The sequence below is a fragment of the Giraffa tippelskirchi genome, chromosome 4 (assembly GCF_054371585.1).
Source record: "Giraffa tippelskirchi isolate mGirTip1 chromosome 4, T2T-mGirTip1v1.2.pri, whole genome shotgun sequence".
NCBI classification, from domain to species: Eukaryota; Metazoa; Chordata; class Mammalia; order Artiodactyla; family Giraffidae; genus Giraffa; species Giraffa tippelskirchi.
The window spans coordinates 197052040-197075718 of NC_137278.1; the positions used below are offsets into that span (position 1 = coordinate 197052040).

A 23679-nucleotide genomic window follows, 5' to 3' on the forward strand; every position below is an offset into this window, starting at 1 on the left:
GGGTTTCATACCTGGCCAGGGAACTAAGATCCCACGTACCTTGGGACAACTAAGCCTGTGGTGAGTTGCAATGAAAGATCTGGCATGCGGAAATTAAGACCCAGTGCAGTCAAGTAAATAAACGAATACTGCAACAAAACAAGGGACTTCCCTGGTGGACCCGTGGCTTAGATTCTGTGCTCAAAATGCAGAGGGCTCAGGTTCAATCCCTGGTCAAGCAACTAGCTCCCACCTGCCACAACTGGATCTCACATGCCGCAACTAAGACCTGGCACAGCCAAATAAATAAATAAATGTTAAAACAAAACACAAAGCAAAGAACAGGTAAAAGACGCCTGAAAAAATAAGCAGCTTTAAAAAATTAAGAGGCAAAACTCCAAAACCAGTTTGGAATGTTGTCATCATCTTTTATTATGTATCAAATTGTCTTTAACATTAAGTTACAACCTGATTAAACTTGATAGACATTTTTATCTACTTAAAGACACACAAAAAAATCTCGCTATGTACAATATCTTTTGTCTAGAGTCTAGCAAACATAGTACCTTTCATTGCAGGATTTCTGCTTAATATAATAAGCAAAAACAAATGACCAAAAAAAATATATATTTATATAAAACCAAAGCAAACCCAAACCCCAAGTCCCTTCACTACAAACATCAATGTTGAATAAAGCATTAAAAACACAAACATAGAATAACTTTCTTTGTTTAGAAATGCAGAATGAATACTAAAGTTAGTGGCAAAGCAAAAAAAAAAACCCATAAAAACAGAACCCCGTGAAAATAACCAGCGGTCTTCACGGGTGAACTTTCCTGCTCAGGACACAAAGCTTGACTCTAGACCATGTCTCGGTTTCTGCGGATGGCACAACACAGGATCATGCTGAAAACCATGCCGAATATCTGGAAGACAGGAAGAGGTGTGAGGGACGGCCTGACTTTCTGCTAGAAGGCGGAGGGAGAGGGGGAGATGGGAGCCAATGAGGTCACGACAAACGGCAAGGAGGATGTGCCCTTGACACGAGGTAGGACAGTGGAGGGGTTCCGGTGGTGCAGTGGTTAAGACTCCACACTTCCACTGCACAAGCCAGCTCCTATGAACTCTCAGTGTGAGACACGCCCAGAGCTAAATTTAATGCTCAAATTCCAACTATTCCAGTGTCCCTCACCAGACTTTCATTTCCTCTTTGTGCCTGTCTGTGTTTCATATTCTAGTTTTACTTTTATTTTTTAAAATAATTCTTTAAAAATTTTTTTGACCACACCACGTGACCTGCGGGATCTTAGCTCCCCAACCAGGGAATGAACCCGTGACCCCTGCAGTGGAAGTGTGGAGGAGTCTTAACCACCAGACTACCAGGAAGCCCTTATATTTTAGTTTTAAAAATACTTTTGTGCTTTTTACTGAGAGTGGCTTCAAGGCTTTCCTAGATGCAGAGGAGGGGTGCCAATTACCACTGAGAGAGGAAGTGGTTCTCTCTCTTAGAGAGTCTTTGCAACGGGCCGGGGAGGGCTGTGTTCCCTACTGAATCTCATCACTCCCTCGTGGGGGCTCCACTGGGGAACCTGATTGGCCCCTGATGGCTTCTGGGGATTGACTGGCAAGAGAGACATGGTTGGAAACTTTCAGTCCCCTTCTGGTTGTTCACCTTTGGGTGTCTTTCCGACCATAGCAGGAGGTGAGACAGTTCACATCCATGTTGCTTTTACTGAAGCTGCTTTCATAGGACAAAGAAAAGCCGGTGCTTTTTGTGAAAACATGTTCTAAAGATTACCTGGGGATCACTAACAGGATATCTGGGTGACCTACATCCTTGCTGCTCCAAGTATGGCCCGTGGACCAAACACAATGGAATCACCTTGCATTTATTCCTAAAACCTTTAAGGTAGTGGGAATGGATTCTGGAGAAAGACTGAGTTCAAGTCTCAGATGCTTTGCTCCTGACCTCAGAGACTCTGATCACTGTACTTAACCTCTCTCTTTCTCTCTGGAATCTGTAAAACAGGAATATGAATAGTTCCCACCTCATGGGTATGGCAAAGGTTAAATATGTTGATAAATTCATGGATTAGTGAAAACAGTGCCTGGTCAGAGTAAGAGCTTCATAAATTGTAATTACTAAGGTTTTTTCCCAAAGCCCCTGACACTCACCATCACCACGGCAATCCCAATACCCACGGCGCCGATGATGTGGAATTTGCTTCGGAAGATCTCATCAATGGCTTCAGGGCAGGGCTTAGTGGGGAAACCAAGACCCAGATCAACACACAGTCCTACTCCAGGCTCACCCCCTCCCTCCATGGCACTCATCTGACCCCTGGGGTGCTGTGGTTCTGAGGGCTGGGGACTGGCTGATGGATGGAAAGGAGAACCAGGAAAGGGTCCCCTAAGTTTGGGCAAGAAACCACGGAAGGAAGAGGGGTGAGCCCCTGCTTTGGGATCCATGTCTAATCTGGCCATAGGGTTTTATAATTGTTGGTTGCTAAGTTGTGTCCGACTCTTTTGCGACCCCATGGACTGTAGCCCACCAGGCTCCTCTGTCCATGAAATTTTCCAGACAAGAATACTGGAATGGGTTGCCATTTTCTTCTCCAGGGGATGTTCCCGACCCAGGGATTGAACCCGTGTCTCCTGCACTGGCAGGCAGATTCTTTACCATTGAGCCACCAGGGAAGCCTGGCCATAGAGTTACTTCCTATTACTATCATGGAAGTTTGTACATTTGCTCAAGCTGCTCACAAGTCTAGAGGGCAGGAGTCCAGGCCTGGGAGCATCCCCTGTGCACGATGGCTGGATGGAGGCCCAGCGGCTGTAGGCAGCTAGAATGCTTTGCTACTTCTCCAGTCTCTGATTTGCTGCCCTGGAGGAATCAGAGACCCAGGGTAGGGGAGAAAGGAGACAGCCACCCTAGGTGCTTCCCACGGGGAAGAGGTGTTTAGGAAGCATCTCAGTGCTGTCCTCACAGATCAAGAGGGCTGAATGCATGTCTGCTTTGGTGGGATTTACCCTGAGCAGCCGGGCAAGGCACAGGGTCTTGTGCTAAGCTTACCTTCGCTTTCAAGTTGTCAACGAAATTCTTTGGGGGGCAGGTGTCGGTGAAAAATTGTTCTAGCACCCCGGTTAAACCACAGCAGTCCAGCTGCAGAGAGAAGGACAGGGTTTGGGGTTAGAGAGACAGATAACGAGGACTGAAGCGGAGAGCACACGAGTTTGTAAGAAAGTCAGGGGGGACGGGAAGCTGGTGTACCGCAGTGTGGATGGCCCTCAGCGTCTCCCTCTGGGGCTCGTCCTTGTTCCTCAGCTTTTCGTAGGTGTCCTCGTAAAACTTCTTGACTTCCTTGATCACCTGGGATGCACAGACAAGAGATGAGCAGGGATGGATTCTTTATGAACAAACGTCACCTGTTCCATCTTGCTCACATGCAGCCACAAATTCCCCTGCTCCTAAATGTCACAGGACAGACGCACCACTGGGCTAGGACAGCCCCCTCAGGGTCTCTGGGGTCCCCCATCTCCTCCCACATCCTCTAGGAACCCCTCTGGCCATCTCGCCTTCTGCGCGCACCTTTGGTTGGCCCTTGTAGCCCTACTTGGCTCTTTCCCTTCTACCGAGAAAAAGAAAATTAAATTGTCTCAATTAGTTCAGTTCAGTTCAGTAGCTTAGTCGTGTCCAACTCTTTGTGACCCCATGAATCGCAGCATGCCAGGCCTCCCTGTCCATCACCAACTCCCGGAGTCTACCCAAACCCATGTCCATCGAGTCGGTGATGCCATCCAGCCATCTCATCCTCTGTCATCCCCTTCTCCTTCTGCCCCCAATCCTTCCCAGCATCAGCGTCTTTTCCAATGAGTCAACTCTTCACATGAGGTGGCCAAAGTATTGGAGTTTCAGCTTCAACATCAGCCCTTCCAATGAACACTCAGGACTGATCTCCTTTAGGATGGACTGGCTGGATCTCCTTGCAGTCCAAGGGACTCTCAAGAGTCTTCTTCAACACCACAGTTCAAAAGCATCAATTCTTCGGTGCTCAGCTTTCTTCACCGTCCAACTTTCACATCCATACATGACTACTGGAAAAACCATAGCCTTGACTAGATGGACCTTTGTTGGCAAAGTAATGTCTCTGCTTTTTAATATGCTATCTAGGTTGGTCATAACTTTCCTTCCAAGGAGTAAGCGTCTTTTAATTTCATGGCTGCAATCACCATCTGCAGTGATTTTGGAGCCCCAAAAAATAAAGTCTGACACTGTTTCCACTGTTTCTCCATCTATTTCCCATGAAGTGATGGGACCAGATGCCATGATCTTAGTTTTCTGAATGTTGAGCTTTAAGCCAACTTTTTCACTCTCCTCTTTCAAGAGGCTCTTTAGTTCTTCTTCGCTTTCTGCCATAAGGGTGGTGTCATCTGCATATCTGAGGTTATTGATATTTCTCCCAGCAATCTTGATTCCAGCTTGTGTTTCTTCCAGCCCAGCATTTCTCATGATGTACTCTACATATAAGTTAAATAAGCAGGGTGACAATATACAGCCTTGACGTACTCCTTTTCCTATTTGGAAACAGTTTGTTGTTCCATGTCCAGTTCTAACTGTTGCTTCCTCACCTACATACAGGTTTCTCAAGAGACAGGTCAGATGGTCTGGTATTCCCATCTCTTTCAGAATTTTCCACAGTTTGTTGTGATCCACACAGTCAAAGGCTTTGGCATAGTCAATAAAGCAGAAATAGATGTTTTTCTGGAACTCTCTTGCTTTTTCAATGATCCAGGGGATGTTGGCAATTTGATCTCTGGTTCCTCTGTCTTTTCTAAAACCAGCTTGAACATCTGGAAGTTCACGGTTCACATATTGCTGAAGCCTGGCTTGGAGAATTTTGAGCATTACTTTACTAGCGTGTAAGATGAATGCAATTGTGCGGTAGTTCGAGCATTCTTTGTATAAGGAATTAAAAGCAAAAATCCTACTTCTGATCCAGCTAGTTCTTTTTCCTTCTAGCTTCCATCTTTTTCCTTCACTTTGAGACTGTGTGACTTTTGGTATATTACCAAACCTCTCTGCACGTGAGTTTCTGCGTATATAGAATGGAGATCGTAATGGTCCTGACCTCAGAGGTTATCTTGAAGAGTTACTGGCGATATTGCATTAAGACTGTAGCACAGTGTCTGGTGCAGAGTACATATGGGGTAAGAACTGACTATTATATTATAACATGAAGGAGATACTCTTATCCTCTTGCACCTGGGCACATCTCCATTTAACAAATGCTTGTCCCCTGCTCCCCATGCTCAACACCAGAACTGATCAACATCCAGCATTTCCTATAGCAGCTTTCATAATCAGCCTTTCCTACTTCCATGGGTGCGGTCTTTATCATCTGGATAATTAAATCTTTTCTCTGCCCCCTTCCCCACCTCCCATCCCTACATCCACTGTCTCTCTTCTTTCACCCCTCCTGCTAAATATGACAGGACATCCCTCCCTAAAACACTGCTCTGACGGAGCCCCACCCTGGCCCCCCACCCAGCCCACACCCAGCTGTGCTCAGACCCTTTCTTTGCCAGGAAGCCCCTGCCTCCACCAACTTTCGTCCTGACATCCCCTCTCTCCATCAAGGTTTTGGTCAATGCCTCCCTCTCCACGAAGCCAGAAGAGATATCCCCCGCCTACCTATGCCAGCTTTTCAAATCTCATGGGGTTTCTGGAATATAAATGACTTTTGTAACACCAGTCAGTCCTTATCCCACATGAAGTGGCAAAGTTCCTTGAAACGGGGAGCACAGCTCATCCATCTCTGGACCCTGCAGAGAGCGTGGTATAGCTCTTGGTTGCTGGTGGCATGTGTTTATAAACTAGGGGAGGGGGCTAGGCCACACAAAGCATTATTTTCCTAACCTGTGTACCAGAGAAATTGGGGGAATGCTGTTGAGGTGTGAGAGGCAGACACCGACCCCTACCATACTGCCTGAACCCTTCTCTATGACAGCGCCCGGGAGGGCATGGAAGTGGTGGCTGGTGCTCACTCCCATCCCCTACCCTGGGGAGTTCCTGTTAGAGGCATGTTTGATGGTTGAAGGGTGACCCAAGTGACCAGCCGGGATACCTTTCTGCCGCCATCACCCCTACGCCCCCGACTCCTAAGAGGTCTTACGGGAAAACCTACCTCCTCCTTGTGGGAATATCCCCAGATGGCTGCAGCTACTTCAATGGCAAATATTACCAAGAGGAAGCCGAAGAACTGGAAGAGAAAGGGCTGGGGTTAGGCGCAGGCCCAGTCCGCTGGCCGAAACAAGCAGAGGGCATTTTGGAGACCAGGCTTCTGGGGCCCTGACATTGGGGGCTAGAAGCGATGCCTGGAAGGGGCAGGAGGAGGTTCAGAGCTGCCAGCGCTTGGCCAAGGCCAGGAGCAGGGAAAAGCCACGGGGGAAAGCATCAGAGACCCCAGACTAGTATTTCTTTTTTTTTTTCTCACAAAGCAAGAGACTTGATTGGGAAGGGGTGCCGCGGGGGAGAGCAGGAGGGTAGGGGAACGCAGGAGGACTGCTCTGCCATGTGGCTGGAAGTCTTTGGTTTTACGGTGAGGGGTTAGTTTCCGGGTCAGAACCGGTATTTCTAAAGGTGTTAAGGAAGAGGCGGTGATTAAAAAAAAACACCTCACCCGCTCACAAAACCCACAGAGATTTGAGGAAAGAAGGAAGTGAATACACTCTGGAGTTTGAGGAGAACTGTAACACAAACTTTGAAACAAGAAGAGGAGGTGAAGGTACCTGTGGATTCAGGGACAAAAGGCAAACGTGGTCCTCGAAAAAAGGATAAACAAAGTCCTGGCATTTAGTTGCCTAAGGGAAGTGACAAGACAGCGGCTCCAGGAAGGAAGAGGAGCTAGCGTGTCACCACAGAGGGGAGGAGACACTTGGGGGCTAGGGCCTTGGGGACTCGCCCCACTCCGCCCCACCCCCTGGTCTATGGGATCCTGGGAGGGGGACCTGGAAGGCCAGGGGCGGCGGGCACACAGGGGGCACTCACCAATCCCAGCATGCACTGGGACTCCTGCACGGCTCCACAGCAGCCCAGGAAGCCCACCAGCATCATGAGTGCACCAGCTCCGATCAGAATATAGACTCCTGTGGGGATGAGGCAGGGTTAGCGGGGAGGCCCAAGGGCTTCCTAATCCCCTTCCTCTCCCATGTCCTCACTGGCCTTGCATCCAAGCTCCATCTCCCAATCAGCCTCCTCCACCTCTGTGGGCAAGTCTCCTCCCACCTCTGTGACCCACCCATCAAACCCTCGCTCCCACCTGACCCTCAGCCCTCCTGCAAGGTCCCCACTGCCCGACCCCCCCGACCCAGGACAGAGGACATCCATAGGATCCCCATATTCTACTCAGGACAGACTGGTCCAGTTGATCAGCTGTTTCCAGTTGGGATGGATCCACTCCTGCTAAATTAGACCCTCAGAACTAGAGACTAACTTCCCGGGGACTCTGACAAGTGTCCTGACCTCTCTACCTGACAGAAGAGGTGGTCAGAGCAAGCCTGCATCAGGAAGGGGCTGTGCCTATGCAGACAACCATGCTCTGGGCAGGCAGCTCAACCAGGTTCCCAGAGGGGATGCCTGATGGCAGATGGGTGCCAGGCACGTGCAGTTAACAACATCCAAGGGCCAGAGAACCCTGCTTCAGTCCCAACTCTGCTTCTAACTGCTGTGTGATCTTGGGTAAGACACTTTCCCTCCCTGGGTCTCAATTTCCTTGCAAGTAAAACGAGAAGTTGGTTGCTAGAAAATTTCAAAAGATGCCTTATAGCACACCAATGGGATCTTACAGCTGCAATTCAGTCACCTCAGTTTAAGCGTGCAAAGGATCCTCCTTGGTAAAGAGAGGTTGAGTGACACGGTTTCCAAACACTCAGTTGGGTGTCTCATGGAGAAAGGGTGGTGAGAGGCTCTGAGTTCTACAACTCTGGCCTGGGACAGGGAACACAGCCTTGGCCCTAGTCATTCCACACTCCCCCCAGGGAACACCCAGAGAGGCCCAGTATGCAGTTATCTTCTTGAGAAGCACAGCTGTCTTGCAGTGACCATCCTCTTAACCCAGCTCCCCTCCTCCATCCCCCATGGCCCCACGGGAAAACTGGCAAAAACATCCCAGGCATCCCCAGCTTGCAGGCATGTTCTGTCCACTCCTGGGAGGGGCGACTGTCACATGTGAGAACACCAGCTCTGAAGCCCAAATGCCTGGGTTTGAAAGCTGGCTCTGTGACCCAGGGAAATCCACTTCACCGTCTGTGCAACAGCTTTCCATCTGCGATCCAGGGATGAGAAAAATGCCTGCCTCCAGGACTGCATTGAGGGTCAGGGGATGTGCTCCAAGTGCACACGAGTGCTAGCTACTGTTGATTTTTCTAACTTAAATTTTAAAAATCAGTATCTTTTTATTAAGGTATAGATGATGTACAATCAGGGCTTCCCTGGTGGCTCAGACAGTAAAGAATCTGCCTGCAATGCAGGAGACCTGGGTTCGATCCCTGGGTCGGGAAGATTCCCTGGAGAAGGGAATGGCAATCCACTCGAGTATTCTTGCCTGGAGAATCCCCATGGACAGAGGAGCTTGGCGGGCTACAGTCTACGTGGTTGCAAAAGAGTCTGACACAACTGAGCAACTAAACAACAGCAACAAAAGATGTACAATCAACAACTCAATCTTAACAATAGGAAGGATGAACGACAATTGTGAATAATCACGATTGTGAGGATGACTTTCACAGGCTTCCCTGCTGTCCTTTCCCTGGGGCCAGGGAGACTGCCCCGAAGCAGGAATGCTCCCCACAATACACAACAGGATGCTGCGATGAGAACCCTCTCCCGCCGGCAGGTGTCACGGTGATTTCACTGCCCCCATCTGTGCCCTCTGCTCAGCCGGAGCCGCGCAGGCAGCAAACCATGCAGCGGGCCTGCAGCTGAGGCTCACCGGCAGCACAGCGCGGAGTGTACACAAGGGAGCGTTTGTCCTTGGCCCGTCCCCCCACATCTGTTGTGATGTCAGGTCACGTGGGCTGGCTGGCAAACCCCAATGAATATGGGTATTGTTCCCGTGCACGTCCAGCCAGACTGGGCAAGGGGACAAATGCAGCTTGTCCTCGAGTCAAGTCCACCCTTCTAGTCCTCCACTCCGTGGGTCCACAGGCTGGACTGCCCCGCCCACACACAGGGGCTGTGGGAGAAATGGCAGTGCTTTTGGGTCTGGACTCCAAGGTGGCGACCCCAGCGAGCGGGGGCAGTTAACAGGGCCTCTGTCTCTCCCCATTGCCTCCTCTCTCCCCATCAGGGCATGACAACGAAGGATGAGGTCACCCTTTGAGCCCCATCACAGGGAGGGGCTGAAAAATAGGGCATATTAAGAGATCAAACTAGTCAATCCTAAAGGAAATCAACCCTGAATATTCACTGGAAGGACTGATGCTGAAGCTGAAGCTCCAATACTTTGGCCACCTGATGTGAAGAGCCGATTTGTTGGAAAAGACCCTGATCCTGGGAAAGATTGAAGGCAGGAAGAGAAGGATGAGATGGTTGGATGGCATCATCAACTCAATGGACATGAATTTGAGCAAACTCTGGGAGATAGTGGAGAACAGAAGACTGGCATGCTGTAGTCCGTTGAGCTGCAGAGAGTTGGACATGACTTAGCGACTGAACAACAAAAATTAAGAGATCAAAAGGATTTACAAGCCCTTAAAATAGAGTCGAGTGGGGATGATCAGACAATTTTCTTTCCATCCAGCTCCCAGTCCACAAGCCCGGGTGACCCTGGCAGAAGGCGGGGCGCTGGATTGGTGGCCTCAGAGAGCCACTAAAGGCAAAAGCATTTCCCATGCAGAGGGAACATTCCCCTAATGGGCCTGACGGTTAATATTAAATATTCATTCCTGGGCTCAGCAAAGATTTTAGGACCAAGGGCTGTCTTGGTTTTCAAGCTCACTCAGACAGTTTGCAGATCTCAGGTATCTTGGCTTCACCTTCTCTGGTTGGGGATGAAGAGGAGCAATTCCCTGGTTGCTATCTATGGGGGTTTTGGCAATGGCCATCAGGCCACAGAGGCTCAGTGGTTAAAAAACCCACCTGCTAATGCAAGAGACATAAGGGACACGGGTTCGATCCCTGGGTCAGGAAGATCCCCTGGAGGAGGAAGTGGCATCCCACTCCAGTATTTTTGCTTGGAAAATCCCACGAAGAGAGGAGCCTGGTGGGCTACAGTCCATGGGGTCGCAAAGGACACAACTGAGCACACACAACATCAAGCTCAGCTGTGAGCGGCAAGCCCTGAAGCCCTCAATCCACTGCAGGGCGAGGCTGCTGTTCCAAAAGGCCATCTGGGGCTTCCCCTTTGGACAGGCTCCTCCTAGTCTGCACCCGGAGCTTGTTAGCAGAGGCTGCCGGTGATAAATGACAAAGCATTCCCCTTTATAAAGCAAGTGGATGTTAGCCTTCGGTCTGACTCATGGAAAAAGTTATTCGTCACGGAGCCTTCTCTAGGATTACTGTATTCATTTGCTTAAGGGCTGTTTATTCTGCTTGTTTCAGGCTGACATAGGCCTAGTCCAAAAAATAATAATAATAAAAATAAAGCTTCTCATGAAGCTGTAGCACCTGCCAGGGTGTCCTTTAGACAAGAACCTTCTTTTTTTCACCTGTTTACTGGGGCTCTTGGCCTAGGGAATGGAGGGGACAATCAGCCTCCTGTCATCCCCCCAACCCCATCATGAAAACAGTGCTCAGCACACCTATTTATGTGCAGGACAACACTGGGCAGAGTCTCTGGCCTCCACCTGCTGAGAACACTTTGTGTGTGTGTGTGTGTGTGTGTGCATGCACGCGCGAGTGTGCATGTGTTTGTTCAGTTGTATGCGACTCTTTGTGACCCCAGTGACCCCATGGACTGTAGCCCACCAGGCTCCTCTGTCTGTGGGATTTCCCATGGCAAGAATACTGGAGTGGGTTGCCATTCCCTTCTGCAGGGGATCTTCCCCATCCAGGGATCGAACCTAGGTCTCCTGCACTGCAGGTGGATTCTTTACCAATTGAGCTACCAGGGAAGCCCAAGGACATTTTATCATCTCCAAAAATTCAAGCGAGGGTTCCGAGGAACCCTAAGTCTGCTCCCCAGTGGCTCTCCCTTCATCCTTCTCCATCCCACCAATGGCTTTTCCCATTCATGAGGCCACAGTGAACTCCGGTTGTCAAGCAGGTAGCTCTTTGCCTGGAGAGGTGTGTGTATAGGCCCTGCCAGTGTCAGGATGGGGAAACCAGGTGCAGAGTGACAAAACAAACCACCCCAGACCACAAGCTGGACTGGGGAAGCCAGCTCAGCCCATCTTGGGGACAGTCCTTGCAGGGTGGACATGCCTAGCCTCTGGTTAGAGGCCCCCAGATGACTTCATTTGGTGATTCTGGTTCTGGAAGGGACACCAAGGAGTTAAGAAGGGCAGCTGGCCTGGGACCAAGAAAAAGCCATTCCCAAATTTGTCTGCAGCGGGGATTACAGGTCCTGCTGACAGGCTGATCTCCAGGGCCTGAACTGGAGAGAAGGCCCATATAAGGCCGTCAGCTGTTCTGGATCCACTAGAGACTGCTCTGAATGTGGCAAAGTCTCTTCTCTCGCTTCTCAGCCTCCTTCTGCATTCTTTCTCAACTTTGAACACTGTGACTCTGCTGGAGAAAAGACATCCCTGGGTCCCTCGGGTTTCCTGAAGGGTGAGTTCCGTGGCCAGGCCGGCCCGAGAGTTGCCCTGCAGATAGTCTGTGGCCCAGTGCAAGGATAGTCACCCCCTGATGTCAGGAAGAGTGGCTGGGTGGGGCTGGTGCTCTAGGCTGGAAGAGGGGCTGTGGGTCAAGGCTGACGTCACAGCCTGAGGGGGAAGGGGACACAGAGAATGGAGCCTCCTTGGACCTTTGTCCAGAGATGACAATTATTCAGTTGCCCACAGTGCTCAGTTAAGTACGGGGCCCGGGCAGACCCAGGTGGTCAGTCGCTGACTGTGTTCTATATGATGTCACTTGTATCCCCTCTAGGTCCCATGTTTCTGTCAGCAGAACGAAGTCTTCAGAGCTGAGCCCTTGCCCAGAAGAGGATCCAGCATAGAAGGTTCGTAATCAGAGCTCAGGGGGCATTGGCCGCTGGCCCCTGAGTGAGGACAACTGTATTTCTCTGGGACGTGCCTTCAGACCAGCTCCTGGTCACTTCAGCTAGGACCACGGGCCATCAGAAGGGCCCTGCGATGACCTGGGGGACCTAAGTCCTGGGAGGTCCCCAGAGGCAGGCATGGCCCCTCCAGCTGTATGCTCAGCACTGTCCTACCACCTGCCTGACTTTCCCACCCAGCACCTGCTGGGGCGCTAGCGCTGGGGGCCTGTCTCCCGAGCACAGTTTGGGGTGAACTCAAAAGGCCCAGAGAGGGACTTCTCTGGTGGTCCAGTGGTTAGGACTCTGTACTTTCACCAAAGAAAGCCCCAGTTCAATTCTGGGTTGGGGAACGAAGATCCTGCAAGCCTCGCAGGCAGAAAAAAAATCAATTTAAAAAGAAAAACCAATTAAAAAGTTTTTTTAAAAAAAAGCAGATATATGTATATATGTAACTAATATACATATATCACTTTGCTATACCCCTGAAACTAATACAACATTGTAAATCAACTATACACTACCCCCACCCCCCAAAAATACACAGAATGAGCCAGAGTCCTAGATAACAAGACAGAATCAATTGTTGGGCATGATGGTGTGAGCCAGGCACCTGCAGAGCACCAGGGTGGGGTTGGGGGGCAGGGGGGCTCTCTGGTCATTGCCAACTGCTTGCACATGTCTGTCCCAAGACCCGCTCCCCCCCCCAGCTCCCTGTTGTGACATGATGTGGAGAGCTCAAGACCTGCTCTCAGCCCCCTGCCCCCACCCTGCAGCCCCACTGCCCCAGCTCAAGGGGTGGCATTCCAGGCCTGCCACAGCCACCAAAAAACTTACCAAAAAACACCCGCTGTTGCTAAAACAAGTCAGGGCACTATGGAAATCTGCTTTCAAAAACTCTGTGTTTGTAGTTTTTTTAAAAAAACACATTGTGCTTTTTCTTCTCTCATTTTCTTTCTGACAATAGGGAGGTACGCCCTAAAAAACCCAACTCACACCACCACCAAAAAAGCCAAGAAAGTAGGGAAAACGGGCACCTGCTTGGCCATCAGCACAAGGCTGGCGCTGGGAGGCGGGTGGGGGTCATGGGCCTCCGGCCACCGCATTCTTCCTGAAGGTCTGGGTGATAACGCTCTTTAGACCGCTTGCTCCATCTTTTTTTTTTAAAAATAACTTCTTTGGTGGGTGGAAAGGAAGTGACCAAACTTACACTTTGCGACTGATGACATGACAGTATCCTAAAATAGGGGGCTGCTTTTGTTTCTTGCAAATGAAGAGTTTGTTTGTTATCCCCCAGCCAGGCAAGGGGAGAGCCTCGGGTTCTATGAGGCAATTCAGAAACCGAGGAACTGCCGTGGACAGGCCGGGGCTCTCCCAATCCTGTGAGAGGCGCTTACACGGCAAACTGCCGGTGAAAGTGACAGAACGGTGCCAGAAAAAGATGCCAAAGGACCTATGTGCAGAAAGAAACCTGCTAAATCTATTCACGGTCCAACTGGACGCCTTTGCTCTGAAGCAAAAGCACTTTAGAAAACAAGTAAGACTTAACACGCATGGCCTGTGCCCCAGTGCAGGGGGTCGGAAAAGCTGGTGCCTCTTCTAGTCTCTCACGTTAATCTGACAGTTCTCCAGGAGGCAGGACCTCGGGCTTCTGAGTCCCTGTCTGAACCATAGGGAGATGTTTCCTCTGCTTTTCCTGGCACCGTGGATCCCCAGGACCAGGTTTTCTAAATTAAGAAGATGAATGAACTTTCTCAGATATGAAATTCAGAGAGAAATCCAGAAATGAGAACAGAAGCTCTGTAGCTCTCTGGGAGTGGCAGCAGCTTTGGCAGAGCCAATTTCACATCAGAGAACGGTCCAAGTGCCAGGCTCAGTCAGCTTGGAAAAAGAAACCACATCAGTCAAATGCAAATTCATGGATGCAACTACACAAAAGCAGGGCTGGAAGTGGACCCGACTAGCAATGTGGGCCGGAGCAAAAGTCCATCCCTTCCCAAGTCCCTGGATCAACATGGACTCTCTCTCTGGAGCTGGATGAAGGGAACAGCAAGGTCCCCCACTCACCTGTGTAGAAGCTGGAATCATTAGTTTCTTGCTCGAAGATGCTCTTGGTCTGCGAGTCGAATCGGAGCCATAGTCCGACGGAAAGGACCGCGATCCCGGCAAGCTGCAAGACACACAGGACGTCGGTGTGAGCCTGGCTGCCGGGGACATGGTGGTATCCCAGGGGAGCCGCCCTTGGTCTCTGCCCCTCACCAGGCACCTGGTAGCAGCAGCAGCCAGGCCGGGGTGGGGACAGGGGATCATGTCATTTGCTGAAAATAACAACCAGTTAGGAAAACAATTATCTACCAGCAGTACAGGGATGGTTATTGTGTGGGCAGAATATTATACAGCAGTGAACATGAACCAGCTGTGATACTACTACGAGTGCATCTGACCATGTTAAACAGAAGAAGCAGGGACTTCCCTGGGAGTCCAATGGTTCCAGTGCAGGGGACGCAGGTTTGATGCCTTGTCGGGGAACTAAGATCCCATGTGCCTCTGGGCAACTAAGCCCATGCACCACAACTACAGAGCCTACCAATGACAGAGCCTATGAGCTCTGGACCCCGAGTGCAACAACAAAGATCCCACATCCCGCAACTAAGGCCCGACACAGCCAACAATAAATAAATACTAAAAAACAAAAACAAAAATACAGAAGAAGCAAAAAGCACCAAACGCACACAATAGGATTCCATACAGTTAAAAATGACTATTTGGGGGTGCATGTAAATCATAACAGAAAAAGAAAGTGACAATCCTAAAGTCAAGTGAGTGGTGGTCAATAGGGAGGGGGGGTTTCCAATGAGGGAACAGCAGTGGGGGTGGGGTGGGGTGGATGGGTCTACAGCACTGGCGATGTTCCAGCTTTGACTTGAGTGGTGGTGGTCCAGATATTCACCTCACAATTATTCTTTACTCTGTGTTTTCTGCACTCTTCTGTGCAGAAGAGTATGGTATACATATACCATACAATAAAAAAAAAAAAAAGAAAAAAATCACCCAAAGAGCAGGCACATCCCTGGCTCTTCAGGCAACTGTGATTCCTGAGCCACATTGCCCAGTGAAGCCTCTCCCATATCTAGTCCCTCCCTGTTCACACATGGAAGCCTCACAACCTGACCCACCTGCCTCTAGGGCTAGCTGGACACATCTTTATGAGTGATCCTCATAAACATTGATCCCTATGAGTGATCAATATGAGTGATCCCTAGACAAGAAGCCTTCAAGGGATCGTTCGATCCTACAATTTAGTGAAAAGTTCCCTGCGGTAGGAAATAGCAACCCATTCAGGTATTCTTGCCTGGAAAATTCCATGGACAGAGGAACCTGGTGGGCTACAGTCCATGGGGTCACAAAGAGTTGGACATGACTAGGCATGCACATGCCCATTTCAGAGGTGGGCAAGTTGAGATACTAGACGTGAAAGGGCAGATTTCCCCAATAAGGAAAGCCTGAGGCATCAATCCTGGCCTCAAGCACTGCTGAACTTGGTGCCAGGAGGAGGCTCCCTGCCCAGCCTCCCAGCCGACTGAGCTCCCCTCCCCACAGCTGGCCTGTACCAGGGCTTGCCTGGGTGACTCACAGGCTGTGGGTGGTGGCCGGCTGGATGAGGGCGTGTGGGCTTGGAGCCAACACCCAGACCCAGGTTTTACCGGCCTACCCTCTTCAACAGAGAGAGGCGCCCTGTGTCAGAGCCCTACTCAGGGAGCTGGGTTCTCTGCCCCAGGGGCCAGGACAGCCTGTGGTGTAGACAGGCTTCTTCTCTCTCTTGCTGCTTCTCTCCTTTTCAACATGACTTGACAGCATTTGGGTATGTTCAGTGGAGCATGTTCAGTTTTGGCTTGTCTCAGGTTAGATTTGGAGAAGGCAATGGCACCCCACTCCAGGACTCTTGCCTGGAAAATCCCATAGATGGAGGAGCCTGGTAGGCTGCAGTCCATGGGGTCGCTAAGAGTTGGACATGACTGAGCAACTTCACTTTCACTTTCCATTTGGAGAAGGCAATGGCACCCCACTCCAGTGTTCTTGCCTGGAGAATCCCAGGGACGGGGGAGCCTGGTGCGCTGCCGTCTATGGGGTTGCACAGAGTTGGACACGACTGAAGCAGCTTAGCAGTAGCAGCAGTGGAGCGTGGAGATGGCTACAGTGGGAGGCGTGACCCAAGACTTCAGACTGAAGTGGAAATAAAACCTTGTCTGTACTCACAGTGGTGTCCATAGTGAGGGTCTAGAATTCCTTAGAATTCTGTCTCTTTGGTTCTCCCATCTGGCAACCAGGAGTGGTGAGCCAGATGCTTTGACTCAGTCTGGGTTCTCCCAACTCTCAAGACTGCCCACAACAGGGGCCCAGCTAGAAAATGTCCATCACTGGGGACTAAGGCCCAAGACCCTAGCCTAGCTATCTGGGGATCTTGGAATTACAAGAAAGAAGGTAAGACTTTCCCCTTCTCCACTCCCAATACAAGGAGGCCCAATCGGGCCCCTGGAAAATGGAAGGCCACTGGTTTCTTTTGGGACATGAAAGCTTTAACCCGAAAAGCCTGGAGGCTGGAGCTTTGCGCACACTTGCAGGTAATCCTAGATGGTGGTTAGCACTGAGAACAAACCCTGGCCTCCTTATCTCCTCTGGCCCTCATCCTGGCAGGGATCTTGCTGAGAACAGCTGGGCCTGAGAGGCCTGTCCTTTCCCATCCTTTCTGCTCTAGGCTGCCTGCTCTTATCCAAGAATTATTCTCCAGTCATTCTCCCTGTGGATAAATTTACTCATCCACCCCTTACTCTGCCGGGAAATTCTTAAATGAGTCAGCACACACACACACAATAAATAAAAACAATCCCATTTGAAAGAACTAAGCTATAAAAGACAGTGATGGCTACACTCTGTCCAGAAGCTTCACAGGGCAGGAGCTGGGTCTCCTGGGGAATGATTCCATGCATGGGTAATGGCACCGAAATGAAACTCCCATTCTGTAATTTCAAGGACACATGCACAGGTGGCAAGATGAGAACTGGACCCAGAAGGCTGAACCTGGCCAAGGACAAAGCCAGACACCGGAGACAGTCCAAGGGCCTGACATATCTGGCCCCCACCCCAAACTTAACATAAAGAGGAAGGAAAAGAGACTGGTTCTACGGAAGTGGAAAAAGAGTAATAGATCTGTTTCTGATGCCTAAAAACTCACCATGAGTGAGGAAGAAGGCTCAGCCTTCCAGGAGGCAAGGAGGTCAGGGGCAGGACTGAGAGGCTCAGTTCCCACTCATTCTTTTTTTATGGCTGAGTAATATTCCATTGTTTATATGTTCACCAAAATCACAGACACATGAGCCCTGCTGCCTGTTTTGATTGAACTGCTGAGCTAACTGGCTTGAGGGGATGTTGCCAACAACTGCCTTGTTTTCTGTAGTGCTGTTGGAGAAACAGCTTGAACTGGCTAGAGGTCACAGGGCCATCCATGATGGGCTTCCCTGGTGGCTCAGATGGTAAAGAATCTGCTGCATTGTGGGAGACCTGGGTTAGACCCTGGGTTGGGAAGATTTCCTGGAGGAGGGCATGGCAATCCATTCCAGTATTCTTGCCTGGAGAATCTCCATAGACAGAGGAGCCTGGCAGGCTAAAGTCCATGGGGTCACAAAGAGTTGGACAAGACTGAGCGACGAAGCACAGCACAGCACAGGGCCATGATAACCACTTAACAGTGGCCTCCCTGGGTGTGCAGACAGTGCTAGCCAGAGAGCTCAGGGCACTTCTCAGGAGGGCCCACTTTTTGGTGTGCCCAGGGGTTCCCTAGCCCCCCACCTGGCTTTCGCCCCTAGCTATCTGAGTCCTAGGAGAAACCAAAAGGGGATGACCAGCAAGAACCAAAAAGAGCTTTACCGTTTAAAAAACAGTGTCACCTCAAGGTTTATAGCCGCACTATTTACAATAGCCAAGACAACCTAAGTGTCCAGCAACAGATGAATGGATAAAGCAGATGTGGTACATATACACAATGGAATACTACTCAGGCACAAAAAAGAATGAAACAGTGCTGTTTGTAGCAACATGGATGGATCTACAAATTATTAAGCTAGGTAAGTCAGAAAGAGAAAGACAAACACCACAGGATATCACTTATATGTGCAATCTAAAAAAAGATACAAATTAGGAGTTTGGGATTAACATTACACACTACTATATATAAAATATACAAACAACAGATCTTACTCAATAGAACAGGGAACTATATTCAGTATCCTGTAATAAACCATAAGGGAAAAGAATATGAAAAAGAATAAGTATATATCTGTATATACCTGCTATATATTTGCTATACACCAGAAACTGACACAACATTGTAAATCAACAATACTTCAATTAAAAGGTGTCAGCAAATTATGGAAGGACTCCATAAATAAGGACATAGGGGTCTGGGGTGGGGGTGGGGCAAGAAATTGAAGGTTTCCTCCTGGTTTAATGCACAGTACGTGGCAGAAATGTCAACCACGCAGATGCTATGGCTGTAGTCTTGCCTCTCACCTGTCATGGCAGGACTTGAATGCATGGATGGTGGATGCTGACAATTCCTTGCTCACAGCATCTTGGAAAGAGAGCAGCAACCTGCCTGCCATCACCAACCTATCTGGTGGGGATGGAAGTAGAAAGTACAGCCCTTCCACTCCCAGCCCCAGGCCCCAGTCACCTCCTAACAAAAGCCCATGGGATAGATTCTACCTTTTAGGCCAGAAACAGTCCTACATATTTGATAGACTGAGGCAAGAGTATAATTTTTTCCATTGTTTTATTGGAGATTTCTTCAAGAACGTTCATTTTCTTCTTAGAGGATGGGCCAGGAGAGGAACACCAGACAAACCTAACCAAATACTTAACCAGAACGTCTCAAAACTGGCAGGGTCATGAAAAATGAGGACAGTGAGGACAGACAGACACTGTCACAGACCAGAGGAGACAGAGGAGACTGTACACCCATCACCTGGTATCTTGGGTGGTCCTGGGACAGAAAGGTGACAGGACTGGAAAAACAAGTGAAATCTGAGGAAGTCTTGTTTAATTAAGGGTAATACAGCAATGCTGGTTTCTGCGCTGTGACAACTGTACCCTGGGAATATGAACTGTGAACAAGAAAGAAGATGGGGGTGTGGGGAGTACAAGGGAACTTTCTGTAGTATCTTTGCAACTTTTCTGTAGATCAAAAGCTGTTGTAAAACCGTGTGTGTGTGTGTGTGTGTGTGGTAGGGCCTCTCTTTCAAAACTGTCTCCTTCAAGAACCTGCTCCATTAATCCACCTCTTTTCTGCCTCTGTTGCCTGTCTCAGCCGCTGTTTCATTTTCTGCGAACACACAGAGGAAGGTTTGTCTGTCCTAAAAAAAACCCATCAGAAAACAAGCCCTCTCTTCCTCCAACCGCATTGCTCCTCTCGGATGCTCTGTGCTTTAACTCCCGAGTTTGTAGCTAAACTACCTCCGAGTCCTCACTCACTTAGGAGTCCCTGTGAGGTCCCCTGCCCTCCTCTGTCCCCTGTCCTTCACACAGGATGGTGGCTGTTGAAAGGATCAGATGGCTTGGGTCATCACCAAGTGTGAAGGCTTCTACTCCATCCTCACACTTTTTGCTCTCTGAGCAGGGACACTGTGGAACCCTGCCACTGCCTCCTCCTCTTTTCCTTAGATGGAATCGCTCAAAGTTTCCCTAATAAGTCTCGTGATCCTGCCTCAGCTCGACCGAGACCTTCATCCTGGACAGCTTCCCTGGCCACGCAGGCCAGCTGCTTCCCCACCAACATGTCCACCTCAGGAAATGTGACCCCTGCTCCATACTGGTCTCCCCAGCATCCTTGCCCCTTCCTTTCTGTCCATACTTTCCTAGAGGGCAGGGTGACTTCTTAAGCCATTTGAGTAGCTCCCTTGCCCCATCCACACTTGGGACCAAACAGTCCTTGGTAAATCATTATTCAATGAGTGAGGGCTGAGCACCAAAGAATTGATGCTTTCAAACTGTGGTGATAGAGAAGACTCTTGAGAGTCCCTTGGACAGCAAAGAGATCAAACCAGTCAGTCCTAAAGGTCCAATACTTTGGCCGCTTGATGCCAAGAGCTGACTCACTGGATAAGACCCTGATTCTGGGAAAGCTTGAAGGCAGGAGGAGAAGGGGGTGACAGAGGATGAGATGGTTGGATGGCATCACTGACTCAATGGACATGAGTTTGAGCAAACTCCGGGAGATAGTGAAGGACAGGGAAGCCTGGTGTGCTGCAGTTCATGGGGTCTCAACGAGTCGGACATGACTTAGTGACTGAACAAAAAGTGAAGGATGACGTCATTGAAAGAGAATCTATGGGACTTCCCTGGTGGTCCAGTGGCTAGGACTCCATGCTCCCAGTGCAGGAGCCCGGGGTTCAATCCCTGGTCAGGGAACTAGATCCCACATGCCACAACTAGGATCAGAGATCCCGTGTGCCTAAACTAAGACCTGGCTTGGCTAAGTAAATAAATAGAAGAAATGAACAAATAAACATTAAAAAGAGAGAATCTCTGAGGCCCACCAGAATTTCCTCTTCTGGGTTTTCTTCCCTTGGACAAGCCTCCTTTCCCACTGGCTTGTCACCTGGATGCATTTCCCAACATCTCACAGCAAGAGTCAGAAACTACAAAGAACAAAGAACAACTACTTGCCCAGAATAAACACCGAGAAAGAGTCATAAGGGTATACAATGAGATTTAGGGGCAGATCCACATCAGGTCTTTTGGAAAATGAGAGTTTTTATAAAAAGGCCACGCCCCGCTGTCCTCACCATCCAGGGAGGTCCAGCTAGACGTTCCGATCCTTGCCCCAGTCTCCGGGGGTGTGTGCCAGCTCTCCCCCCAGAGACATGAAAGCTGCGCCCTACCCCAGGCCCAGGCCCTAGGTGAGTGCTGAAAGCACCATGCATCCAAGGCGCCCATGCAGTGATGGGGATCTCAGCGAGTCACCCCCAAAGGGACAGTGCCAGACCCCCAAATCTCCAGTTCCAAGGGGGGAACTGAAAACAAATCCAAATGTTGTGCTGCTCAGAGGCTCCTGGCTGCCCTGGACCCACTGCCAAGTCTGCAAGGCTGCTTCCAGCCAGAGCCTGAGGAGGGGTGGGCGATCAGGGGCCCAACCCACCGACAGGAACACCTGAAGTCTGAGAGATGGGACATGAGGAGGAAGAGAAGAGCAGCTGGCTGATTGAAGAGGAGGTTTCATGTGTGTGTGTATGTGCGTGCATGTGTGTATATGCATGTATGTGGCCTTGCACCCCATCCCTCAGGTAGAAGGAACCATGTCTCCCCATGGGACAATGCCCCTACTCCGGCCAACACACTGGGTGGTCTCAGCTCCACCCTCTCTCCACATGGTCCCCTCTGTCTTCTGTAATACGAGCTGACCAGTCACACATTTTTTAAAAAAATTTCTTTGGCTGCACTGGGTCTTCTTAGCTGTAGCACGAGGGCCCTTTGATCTTTGAGGGCCCTTTGATCTTCTTTACGGCATGCAGGATCTTTAGTTGTGGCATGCAGGATCTTTAGTTGTGGCATGAGGAAGCTAGTTCCCTGACCAGGGATGGAACCCGGTCCCCCTCTACCCTGGGAGTGCGGGGTCTTAGCCACTGGACCATCAGGGAAGTCCCTGGTCACACATTTTTTAAAAGGACAAAATACTCAGGACGCTTTCTCCACCCAGCTGTCCTAGCCCGGGGGTTGCAGGGCAGAGCATTCTTCACGAGCCGCATCTCTGAGGCTGACCAAAGACTGCAGGGGTCCCATGTGCCACCCTGGGAGTGGCTGGAGGTGACAGTGGTGACAGGAGCAGGTGGGGAAGAAGGCAGGGCTTTCTTTCCTTCATCCCACCGTCCTATGAAGCCCTGGCTATCTGGTGACTTCGGTGAGCCTGTGGTCCCTAAGGGATGCGGCAGACTTTTCAGCGAGGGGACAGGTGGCGGGACAGGATGAAGGGCAAGCAGCAGGCGCCCTGGCTTCGTCCCTGTCACCTGGGGGCTGGTGCCAACCACGGGGCAATGTGAGAGTCACCTGGCGGAGCTCTAAACAAGCCCCTGCCGCAGTTCCACCCCGGGGCGTCTGGGTGCTGCCAGGAGAATGCACACCTCTGCTGAGAAGGGCTGCATATGTGACGGTGTGGCCTTGGGGTCTGATTCTGCCTTCGGAGCTGTGTGACACTCAGCACTTTCCTTAGCATCTCTGAACCTCAGAGCTCCCATGTGTAAGAAAGGAGTTTTATACCTTCCTGCCTTTGACTCAGGTTGAAGGTAAAGACTAAATGCAATGATGCCCGTAAAACACTCTGAAAACTGTGAGTGCTAGAGCTAGCCAAACTCTGTGGGGAAAACAAAGATGATAACAACAATAATAAATGTCCATCGACAGAGGAATGGATAAAGATGTAGTGCCTATATACACAATGGAATATTACTCAGTCATTAAAAGAATGAAATGCCATTTGCAGCAACATGGATGGACCTAGAGACTGTCATACCAAGTGAAGTAAGTCAGACAGAGAAGGAGAAATATCATGTGACATCCCTTATATATGGAATCTCAAAAGAAATCATACAAATGATTACAGAACAGAAACAGACTCACAGACTTAGATAATGAACTTACAGTTGCCGGAGTCGGGGAGAAGGATGGGGAGAAGGGATAGTTAGGGAGTTTGGGATGGACATGGACACACTGCTGTATTTAAAATGGATCACCAGCAAGGACCAACTGAATAGCACAGGGAACTCTGCCCAAAGTTATGTGGCAGCCTGGATGGGATGGGAGTTTGGGAGAGAATGGATACATGTATATGTATGGCTGAGTTCTTTGGCTATTCACCTGAAACTATCCCAAGGCTGTTAATCGGCTATACCCCATACAAAATAAGGAGTATTTTTTTTAAGAAATAAACTGTGAAAATGACACGAAGACAACAGTGGGGAAATGTATGACCTCAGCAGTGTGTCCTTCCCTGATCTGAGAAGGTGGTCAGGTGGGCACAGGGCAACTGAGGACAGGGGGGTCCTGTCTCCTGTGAGTCTGAGTGTGGTGGATGGGGACATGCCTCCCAGAGCTCCACAGGGACCCGCTGGAATCAGCGGGAGAGAGGTGGGGTGGGGAGGGTTAGGGAGCCGGCTGGCTGAGAGTGGAGGCCTTTGTCCTTCCTGGTATCCAGGCTGCTTCCAGAGAGCGAAGTCACTCTGCAGAAGGTAGTTATTAAAGGGGCAGATCACAGAGAGGAAGGGGATTTGACCTCTTGACTTTCCTCCTTGGATAAGATTTATATCAGCCCTGGAATTTTTTTAACTTACTGGGCTTGGAAGACCTTGGCATAGCCGCCCGAGGCACCCAGGGAGCCACAAGAGGCTAACAGGAGGATGCAAGCGGCCCCACTGCCCATGTCTGATGGAAGCCTTGGGAGTGCAGATAAGCAGCT

General features: G+C 50.0%; 1 protein-coding gene across 7 annotated transcripts in view; it reads right to left on the minus strand.

The window, feature by feature from the left end:
* Window positions 1-386: 386 nt before the first annotated feature.
* The window catches only part of CD9 (CD9 molecule), a 35915-nt gene continuing 12622 nt past the window's right edge, over window positions 387-23679 (minus strand). Inside the window, exons 2-9 of one of the 7 annotated variants that reach the window (XM_081597121.1) lie at window positions 14244-14346; window positions 7028-7125; window positions 6769-6840; window positions 6165-6239; window positions 3251-3349; window positions 3053-3142; window positions 2155-2238; window positions 387-905 (exon numbers count right to left, since the gene is read on the minus strand). In XM_081597121.1, the coding sequence (XP_081453247.1) occupies window positions 840-905; window positions 2155-2238; window positions 3053-3142; window positions 3251-3349; window positions 6165-6239; window positions 6769-6840; window positions 7028-7125; window positions 14244-14346 (687 nt within the window). In that variant the 3' untranslated portion in view covers window positions 387-839. The remainder of the gene's footprint in view (window positions 906-2154; window positions 2239-3052; window positions 3143-3250; window positions 3350-6164; window positions 6240-6768; window positions 6841-7027; window positions 7126-14243; window positions 14347-23679) is intronic. The other 6 variants (XM_081597127.1, XM_081597123.1, XM_081597126.1 and 3 more) reach the window with 6 other exon arrangements.